The 11191-nt window shown below is 37.9% G+C and overlaps 1 protein-coding gene across 1 annotated transcript; it reads left to right on the forward strand.

The window, feature by feature from the left end:
- The first annotated feature begins 2352 nt into the window (after nucleotides 1-2352).
- LOC147874236 (uncharacterized) lies at nucleotides 2353-11191 on the forward strand. The gene is made up of 5 exons (XM_087346076.1): nucleotides 2353-2364; nucleotides 3190-3312; nucleotides 5032-5154; nucleotides 8970-9122; nucleotides 9777-11191. Exons 1-5 carry the CDS (start codon nucleotides 2353-2355, stop codon nucleotides 10512-10514), a joined length of 1149 nt encoding a protein of 382 aa, XP_087202202.1. The 3' UTR covers nucleotides 10515-11191.

The following is an 11191-nucleotide window of genomic DNA, read 5'->3' on the forward strand; positions in this document are numbered from 1 at the left end:
TCACAACCATGTTGACCACATATTTTCACATTGTATTAAGTTGCTGGGTCTTGTTCGCACATTAACCTTTTCGTTCTCTTCTCTCGACTGCCTGTATATGTTATATGTAACCTTAGTTAGATCCAAGCTCGAGTACGCCTCGGTCGTTTGGAGTTCTATTATGATTACTGATGCCAACAAACTGGAACGTATCCAGCAGAAGTTTACAGCCCTTTGCTACTATCGTTTACTCCCCCAAGTGCATTACAGCCATGTTGATGCTTTAGAGTATTTAAATCTCCATACCCTGCGTAAGAGAAGGCATTTCAGTGATGCACTGTGCCTTGCGCAAGTTTACCGCGGTTTTAAACACTGTCCTTCCCTTCTGGAAGCTGTCGGTCTCCGCATTCCTGCTCGGAATCTGAGAGATTTTTCTATGTTCAGTTTTAGCCCTTTGATCAAAAACAGTCCTTCTGCTAGATGCGCATCAGCGCTAATATCATCTGCAGGGATTTGGACATATTCGAGACGAAAATTGTCACACTTCTTCACATTTTATAATAGTATAATTTACTTAATTGATTCATGTTATTTTTACAAATATCCTAATGTAGTTAGTAGTAATTTTTTGTGTATTTTTTCCGTATCAATGTATTTTATATATTGCTTGTTTTACCTTTTATGTTTTACTGTGTTTGTGAGTTTATCTCTGTGCTGTATCTGTAATTGGCCATCAGGCTGTTGATACAGCACACAAATAATAAAGAATTGAATTGAATTATATGAATGTGTCTTTGACTCTCCCCCTAAGGGAAGAAATTGGATTCAGTGTGTTGACTTGGTCTTATAGGTTATGATGCTGTGTAGTGGTACAGGTGTTTAAAAACGTTCTTGATGACGTTTTCACTACTGTGAAAACCTCAAATGTCATATAGTTTTAGAGTGTTTGAGAACAAACTCCAGAGGAAAAAAAACACTGGCACATGTCAGATGGTAACCGGAGGGTGGGGCAAGTTGCATAATGTAGAACTTTATATTATTATAATATTTTATTTGGATATTATTCATTGTCTAGCACCTTATTTTATTCAGTTCATCAGATGTTACTGTGTTGAACATTTCAGGGTCATGTATCACAGATAGCGGAAAACAGAAATGCACAGAATATTGTAGTTATAAAATTTGAAAGGAAGAGATAATTAGCAAAACTAGTCACAGATATGTCCTTTAAGTTGTATTGGGATGGGTGTTGTGAAAGTGAGTGCTGAGAGTTGGCACATTAGTTGTGGCTGCTTTGATTGCTTATCTCCCAGACTAATGTTAAGCATGCATCAGGGTAATATAACTGTGAAAAGTGTTATTAGTGGGGTATTTTTGATCAGCAATATCCAGAAAATTAAGACATTACTTTATTTATGAATGTTTGAGATGAAGGTATGTCAGTTTTAATATCATGGACATTATTCTAGAAGGTGGAATATGTTAATGGCTTTTAATACTTATAATTATGTTACTGTTTTGTAATGAAGTTAGTTTTTCCTGTTTCCTCTAGATTGACAAGTTTTCGGATGGTAAGAAGTCATATTGCTCATTCTTACTTTTCCACTTCTGCACATGCATTAGCACAGCCTTCAAATAACTGAAATATCTGTTTGCTGTATCCACGTTTTGACCCGGAAATGTCAGGAGCAAGTGCCTTTAGAGTGTGTGATGTTACTAATCTTATTATTCTTCAGTTTGGTCGCCTTAGATCATATATTCTGTCACTTCTCATTGTGATTTTGTAAACTTTTCATCATTCCTTTTCAGGCATGATCTTTCTGATATGTCACATATTTTAATAAATTATGTCTTTTTTTCCCGATCCATTAGACATGTCAGTCTCTGTTGTATTATTAAAGAAGTCTGATAAGTGATGGTCTAGGGTCAAGTTATTGAAGTTTCGGTATGTCTAAATGAAGGGTGAATGCCTATTAGAAATAAATCCATTTTACAATTAAACTTGTATCTTTAAACACCTCATGTAATCAGTATGTTTCCTTTCAGAACATGGGGAGATATTCGAGGTTAGATACAATTAACTGAACTATGAATTTATATCTGTAGGTTACTTGCAACCCACTTTAATACAGAAGCCACGAAACATGATGTGTGATGAACTAGTCTCAAACTCACACAAAACAGAGCAGTCTCTTCTAACAAGAGTACCAAAAATTATACTGCAGAGATGTGAAACAATTCCATCTCTGAAGGAGTACTTGGTAAGTGTGTATTTATGAAAATTAATGTAATCGATCAACTTATTCACTGAACTGTCCACTGTGTAGTCTGGTAGAAGTGTACTAACATTTCAGAGGACTTGCTGAATCCATTATGAGGGCAATGGTGATATAGGCAGCAAGTGTCTCTGAAACATTAGTAAACTTCTTCCAGACTGGATGTCACTACAGCACAGAAGACAGCTGTGTAAATACTCGTTACTGTGAGAACTTCAAAATATCTAACTCACTCACTGATTTTACGTGACCAGAAAGCTAATTATTTTGTGAGAAGAATGTGTTATTTTTTAATTTCTATCTCTTTAAGTCTACAGGAAAGTTGTACATTAGAAGGGTTTAGTGTATTGATATTGGGAATTTCAAGTAATATATTTCAGTGAGATTGAGTAAGCCCTTATAACTTTCTTCTCATGCATGTGTCACTCTGATGATGTTCACATAATCAGAACTTAATAAGGTTTTCCATTACAATACGTGAAACCAACTCATAGGAACATTTAGAAATTCCATATTGTAATTATTAAGTAGAGTTTGTCACATTTCTCAATTATTCAGAACAAGACAAAACTACTTTTAACTGAGTCCGTTTGAAACGAATTAGTATCTTATACAAAATATTTAATTGCCCAACCTTAAAGCTTACTTAAGAAATGTAACTCTTAAAGAGCTGTATATGTGGGGTACTTACTTAGCAGGCTATGTACTTTGCCTTTATTGCAGTAAGATCTTTTCAATATCTTGCTCCAGCAACACAAGGTTAGAGAGGTTTCTTGCAGCGCACAATATTGCCAAAATTTCGCATGTTTCAGAATTTTTAATATGATAAATAATAGCGAGATAAAATTTAACCTGAAAGGACTTACTGTTAATTTGAGGGCATTCCCTATTATATTTATGAAATCATTATGTTTAATTGATAATTTTACTGCAGAATGTTGATATAATCAAAAGAGAAGGTGATGTGGATGTTCTTGGTGAAGAAGATTCCACTGTCATGATAACTGATGAGTTTTACGTACCATCATCATTTTCCACACTAAAGACTGAACCCAAGGTAAACTTTGCTTTCAGCTGATTTTTGTGTTTCTTATTTGCGTATGCACTTACATGCATATATGTGCTTGCATTCTTACAGTATAAGTCAGTCTTAATATGACATCCGGGTTTGAGAGTGTGCAATGCTTTCATTTGCATGCAGTAGGTATAAAGAAACAACATTTTTTGCAGCTTAATAATTTTGATCTCTTATGCTCCTGCACTCACCAAATCGTCAGTACGGGATCACATTGCATAGCCTAAATTGAATAGTGTGTATGTAACCATTATCTTGAACTTACTATGTGATAAGAGGAAGACAGTAATATGAGTCAGATTAGAGTAGATATTTTGTATGAGCCATTGAATAAATTGGGCCTTCAACAAATGTAGAAAATGAAGTGCTTCACCAACCAACCATAAAACTTACATAAAAAATGTAACTACAGAATAAAGCAGCTGTATACATCTGGACTTAATGTTGGGTACTTGCTAACCAAGCCGTGTATCTTGGCATTATAGCCATAGGTTACTTGTAAAGTCCTTGCTGCAGCAAACAATGTTAATTTATTTTCTTACGGCCTACATGATTCTCATGTCTCAGTAGCTTTGTTGTGAAAAAGACTTGTGAGATATTTTGTCAGTTTCTGAATCCCTGCATTTATGATATCAGAATTTTAGAAGTTCCACTGTGGAATCTTCTATTCTGCATTATTATTATTCAGTGTTCTGTCTTACGACAGGTCCATTGCTCTGCCCAAAAAGAGCTCTCCAGTTGTCCCTATTCTCGGCTTCTCGCTTTAATTCCTGGAACGTCATCTTCTTTCCTTGTTTCAGATCATCGGTTAGCTGTATCAGTCTTCTTCCCAGTCCTCGCTTTCCTTCAACCTGGCCTTCGATGATATCACTCAGTAACCCATTCCTTCTCATAATATGTCCCAGCCAGTTAGCTTTCCTTCGTGTAATCGCTTGCAGAATGTTTCTTTGCTCGTTGACTCTCCCCAGTACTTCTTCGTTGGTCACTCGATCCGTCCACCTGATCTTCTCTATTCTTCTCCAACACCACATTTCAAAACTCTCCAGGTATTTCTGTTCCTTCTTCCTGAGTGTCCAAGTCTCTGCTCCATACAGCGCGACACTCCATACGTAACACTTCACTAGTTTCTTCTTCATCTCCAAGCCCAACTTGCTAGTGAGAAGTATCCTCTTCTTGACGAAAGCTGCCTTGGCCATGGCTATCCTTGCTTTTACTTCCTCGGTGCATAGAGCATCCGTCGTTATTATGCTTCCCAAGTACTTGAAATGCTCCACATTCTCCATCTGTTGGTTTCCAATTACAACGTTAAATGGTTCTGCTCTTGGTGCTATCCTCATTACCTTTGATTTTTCAATGTTGATTTCCATTCCATACTCGCTACCTGTTTCCACTAACTTGTCCATCATGTTCTGTAATTCCTCCTCTTCCTTCGCCAATACTACTAAGTCGTCTGTATACTTTACAGTCTTTATCACTCTTCCTCCAATTTTGAAGTCTCCTGTTCCCTCCAGAGCTTCCTTGGCAAGCCATTCCCCGTACAGGTTAAAAAGAATTGGTGATAAGCAGCATCCCTGTCCTACACCTCTACCTATCTCAACGCTGTTGGTGTCTCCTGCGTCTGTCTCCTTTTTGCACATGAATTTAATTTATACGAACTGTATTATCTGAATGAGTTATGTGTAATTTATATTTTTATTGAAGGATGTTGATGTAAACTCGGTTGAAAATTATGTGGATGCTTTGAGTGAAGAACATTCTACTGGCCTGCAAACTGATAAGGTTTACATACCATCAGCATTTTCCATAATAAAGGCTGAACCCAGGGTAAGCTTTTTTTTTTCCAGGTAATTTTTTGTGATTGTTATTCATGTGTGTGTGTACATACATCCTTCTCGAAGGTATCACCACCTTGTCGAAGGCAATCTGCCGGGTGAGGAGGCTTGCGTGCTCAAATGACCCTTAGGGCTATGCCGGCCTGAGCTTCGGCTCATGGTAGGGTCACCCAAGCCGGACAGGTCTAAGGAGATGCGCTAGACTAAGAGTGATACCCTGGTCCTCCAGGTTGGGGGTTGAGTGTAGGGCTAACAACCTTTCACCTTTAAAAAAATATGTGTTACGAAAAAATCAACCAAGCCTCGGATCAGGACGGACTATTTGGCACGACCACGGCAATTGAAAAAGGACATGAGATTTGGTACTTGGAACATTAGGAGCCTCTATAGGGCTGGGGCACTGAAATCAGTGTGTAGGGAATTAGGGAATTATAAGTTAGACTTAGTGGCAGTGCAGGAAGTGCGATGGGAGGGGGAGGGCATGATCCCAGTGGACAATTTTACATTTTTCTATGGAAAGGGGAATGACAATCATCAGCTAGGGACGGTTTTTTTTGTTCATAGCAGAATTAGGGCAGCAGTTAAGAGAGTAGAATTTGTTAGTGACCGGTTGTCTTACGTAATTTTGGAAGGACGTTGGTGCGACATCATTGTCCTTAATGTTCATGCCCCAACTGAAGATAAAAGCGATGATATCAAGGATAGCTTTTATGAAGAATTGGAATCAGTATTTGATACATTTGGCAAGTATCACATGAAAATTCTGCTAGGAGATTTCAATGCAAAAATTGGGAGGGAGGATATCTTCAAACCCACAATAGGCAGCGAGAGTCTCCATGCACTTAGTAATGATAACGGTGTTAGAGCAGTAACCTTCGCTACGTCAAAAGATTTAATTGTAAAAAGTACAAAATTTCCACACCGTGATGTTCATAAATACACTTGGACTTCCCCAGATGGCAGAACACACAATCAAATAGATCATGTTTTAGTAGATAAGAGAAGGCAGACAAATGTAATTGATGTGAGATCATTCAGAGGAGCAGATTGCGACACTGATCATTATCTGGTGGTAGCAAAAGTGAGGGAGCGGCTTTCAGTAAGTAGACGAACTAAACAAAATTTTGACACAGAAAGATTTGATTTGAAAAAATTAAGTGAGGGAGAGGCAAAAGAACAATATCAAGTTGAAATTTCTAATAGGTTTCAAATTTTAGAGACAAATGAAGATAATGAAAGTGTGGACATCAACAGGGAGTGGGAAAATGTCAGAAACTGCATCAAAATTTCAGCAAAAGAGAAACTAGGATACTACAGGAGAAAGCAAAATAAACCGTGGTTTGATGAAGAATGTTCAAAATTAATAGATCGAAGGAAGCAAACAAAATTTCAATGGTTGCAGAACCCAAACAAAACAAATGCAGATAATCTATGTAACATGAGACGTGAGGCTAGTAGAACCTTTAGGACTAAGAAAAGGGAATACCTGAAGGGCAAAATTGCTGAACTTGAGACGAATAATAAGGAAAAAACATCAGAGACCTGTACAGAGGCATTAATATCTTTAAGAAAGGATATCAACCCCAGACCAATTTGATAAAGGATGATGGTGGCAATTTGCTTGCAGATCCAATAAAAATTGTGAATAGGTGGAAAAATTTCTTTAGCGAGGTCTTAAATGTTCATGAGACTGGTGATATTAGACAGATTTAAATGCATACAGCTGAACTGTTGGTGCCAGAACCTAGCTTAGATGAAGTGGAACTAGCCATTGGGAAGTTGAAAAGTTATAAATCTCCAGGAATTGATCAGATTCCGGCCGAATTAATTAAAGCAGGTGGCAAAGGGTTGCATATGAGGATCCATAAGCTTATTCAGTTAATTTGGGATAAGGAAGAGATGCCACAACAATGGAAGGAATCCATAATTATTCCTATTCATAAGAAGGGGGACAAGGCTGAGTGTGGTAATTACCGAGGAATATCGCTGCTATCAACCTCATACAAAATTCTATCCAACATTCTTTTGGCAAGATTAACCCCATATGCGAATGAAATTATTGGGGATCATCAGTGTGGGTTCAGACGAAACAGATCAACGATTGATCAGATATTTTGCATTCGTCAGATACTAGAGAAAAAATGGGAGTTCGGTGGGACCGTACATCAGTTATTTATAGATTTAAAAAAAGCCTATGACTCTGTGAAGAGAGAAGTGCTATATAATATTCTTATTGAATTTGGTATACCACAGAAGCTAGTGGGTCTAATAAAAATGTGCTTAAATGAAACCTGTAGCAAAATTCGAGTAGGTAAATATGTATCTGAGACATTCCTCATCAAGAACGGTCTAAAACAAGGAGATGCTTTGTCTCCCTTGCTCTTTAACTTTGCGCTAGAATACGCCATCAGGAAGGTCCAAGGTAGGCAGGAAGGTTTGCAATTGAATGGGACACATCAGCTATTGGCATATGCTGATGATGTTAATTTATTGGGGGACGATATAAATACAATAAAGAGGAACGCAGAAGTTTTACTAGAGGCTGGTAGACAAGTGGGGCTGGAAGTAAATTGAGAAAAAACTAAGTACATGTTAGTATCTCGTCATCAGAAGACAGGCGGGCAAAATTATCTTAGGGTGGCTAATAAATCCTTTGAAAGGGTTACAAAGTTCAAATATTTGGGAACAACAATAACAAATCAAAATGATACTTGTGAGGAAGTTAGGAGGAGACTAAATTCCGGAAATGCTTGCTACTTCTCAGTCCAAAATATTTTGTCTTCCCGTCTGATTTCTAAGAACCTGAAAATTAAAGTATACAAAACAATAATCTTGCCTGTTGTTTTGTATGGGTGCGAAACATGGTCTCTCACTCAGAGGGAGGAACACAGATTGCAGGTGTTTGAGAATCGGGTGTTGAGGAGGATATTTGGGCCTAAGAGGGAAGACGATGGGGCGTGGAGAAAACTGCACAATGACGAGCTTAAAAATCTGTACTGCTCCCCCAGTATTGTGAGGGTGATTAAGTCGAGAAGAGTGAGATGGGCGGGACATGTAGCGCGCATGGATGGGACAAGAGGTGTGCACCGGGTACTGGTTGGGAAACCTGAAGGGAAGAGACCGCTGGGGAGACCTAGACGTAGATGGGAGGATAATCTCATGCGGGATCTATGGGAGATAGGAGTTGAAGGAAACTGGATTTTGTTGGCCCAGGACAGGGTCCGGTGGAGGGCTTTGGTTAATTCGGTGATGAACCTTCGGGTTCCGTAAGCCATCTAGTTAGTTAGTTTAGTGTACATACATAGATGCGTGGGCTGTGATGGGCAGGGGCTCAGGTTGGCTTGTGTTTCTTTTCTGAGGAATGAAGAACAGACTCAATTTGAGGAATATTTGCTACCGTTCAGTTCGGAAACCTTTATTATTTCCACCCAGTTTCTGGAAACATAAACATAAAAATAAATATATTTTGAATATGACATTTCTCTGGGCTGCTGTGCCATGTAAACTAAAAAAAGTGACTGATGTTTCATAGCTGCTTACTTGCTCTATCATCAAGGTGATTTCTTGGTCAACTAAGCAACTATTAGCTTCTCAAGAAGTTTTCATGGAGTTTCTTGTGTTTTTATAAAGCAGTGAATAACAAATTCCCGTATTTTGCATGTATCTCCTGTGTATATTCTGGTTATCATTTCATTATGAACTTTTATTCTTTAATGGTTTTTCCAAGTACCCAAACATTTCCTTGTGATAAAATTTAGATACTTAATATGAGTGATGGCGGTTTTACAGACTTGCATCGGTTTACAGGAAGTTGTATCGGATTCATGTACTGAAACTTGTCTAGTTTCTCCTCATGGTGGAAGTCAGCTGATCAAAGTAAAAGTTGAAGATGTGACAGATATAAAAGAGGAAGAGGATCCTGTGCAAATAACATTTCCAACAATGAATGCTGAATGTGAGGTGAGTATAGTGTAATGAATTTTCAGGAGTTTTTCTAACAACGAGCATGTCTTGGTGAAAAAACCATGAGTTTGGAAGTTATGGAATGAGATTCTGGGGAGTAAACTTGGCTTAAGTGATTTTTATGCTATTCTTTTCTTCTGAGACATAACAATCTTGAACCTAATAAATATTCATATATTATTAAACAGTCCAGTTGATGTGTTTCAAACTCCAGGCAAGACTAGAAAATTAGCTTTGTACAACCAGCCAGAATCTAAAGGAAGTAGCACATTTATAACATCTTTGCTATCACAATGAGTAAAAAAATATGTTCACCAACAAGTTCAGATGCAGATCTACTACAGGGTAAGACCTACATGACCTGAGTGACTAACATTCAAGGTTTCAGCATAATATCAATTTTGAGACTAAGGTTTGGGTTCAAATGCTGGGGACTGTCTTCACGTTCCATACTGAATGAGCTGTTTTAAACCTGCTTTCGAGGAGGGCACATGATTTTGGAATTATATAGCAGACCTTGCAATAAATTATGGTCCTGTAATGGGACTGGTTTTATGTAATACTGATAGACATTTTATGCCTTGCTTTCAACTTATTTCTTTCCTTTCATTTTGTTTATCATAATATTTTTTTCCCTTTTATTTTTAACAGAGTCCACTGAATGAACATCAACCTATGCATGGTGAGGATCAACGCATACATAGTGGTGAGCGTTCATATGACTGTGATGCATGTAATAAGTCATTCTCTAGAAAAGAGATCCTCAAGAAACATCAACTCATACATAGTGGTGAGCGTCCATATGACTGCGATGTGTGTAATAAGTCATTCTCTATAAAGGGGAAACTCAAGGTGCATCAACACATGCATAGTGGTGACCGTCCATATTCCTGTGATGCATGTAACAAATCATTCAGTAGAAAGGACAGCCTCAAGATGCATCAACTCATACATAGTGGTGAGCGTCCATATGACTGCAATGTGTGTAATAAATCATTCATTAGAAAGGGGGACCTCAAGAAACATCAAAGCATACATAGTGGTGAGCACCGATATTGCTGCAATGTATGTAACAAATCATTTAGTAGAAAGGACACCCTCAAGGATCATCAATGCATACATAGTGGTGAGCGTTCATATGACTGTGATGTGTGTAATAAGTCATTCTCTATAAAGGGGAAACTCAAGATGCATCAACTCATACATAGTGGTGAGCATCCATATGACTGCAATGTATGTAATAAATCATTCATTAGAAAGGGGGACCTCAAGAAACATCAAAGCATACATAATGGTAAGCGTTCATATGACTGCGATGTGTGTAATAAGTCATTCTCTAGAAAGGGGAAACTCAAGATGCATCAACGCATACATAGTGGTCAGCTCTGATATTGCTGTGATGTGTTTAATAAATCATTCTTTCTGAGTAATCATCTTAAGGTGCACCAGTGTGTGCATAATGGTGAACGTCCATATTCATCTTATGTGTGTTATAATCATTCAGTTAGAGGGGTCATCTGAAGAGACATCAACCCATACATAGTGGTGAATGGCCATATTCCTGTGATGGTTGCAGTAAATCATTCAGCAGAAAGGGAGACTTTAAGAAATATCAACAGGTGCAAAGAATACAGTGTCGATATTCATCTTATGTAATAAATCATTCATTCAGAAAGGTCACCTGAACGCACATTAAAGCATATTTCATGGAGAGGATCCACATTTGTGATGTGTGGATTCACTAAGTAGAGTGATCACATCATCACTCATCATGTAATATATATTACATAATGTCCATATTCCTGTGATGAATGTAATAAATGTATCTTTCCTCTTTCCTTTGTCAGAGTTATCTACAGAGACATAGTGGAGAGCATCCCTAATCTTGTCAGATATAGAATATTGTGATGTGGTGCCAAATGGCAGACGGCTTGCCATGGAGGGGTGTGGCCATCACGGAATGTTCTAGGCCTATGGAATTGCAGGTTTTTATGTTAGCAGTGACTAGGGTTCTGTTACTATTAAGAAAGTTTGTTAAGGAAACTAACTGCTGATCATAAGAACTC

Source organism: Zootermopsis nevadensis, unplaced genomic scaffold (assembly GCF_977971745.1).
Source record: "Zootermopsis nevadensis isolate Lab colony 2312 unplaced genomic scaffold, Znev_1.0 Znev_ptg000010l, whole genome shotgun sequence".
NCBI classification, from domain to species: domain Eukaryota; kingdom Metazoa; phylum Arthropoda; class Insecta; order Blattodea; family Termopsidae; genus Zootermopsis; species Zootermopsis nevadensis.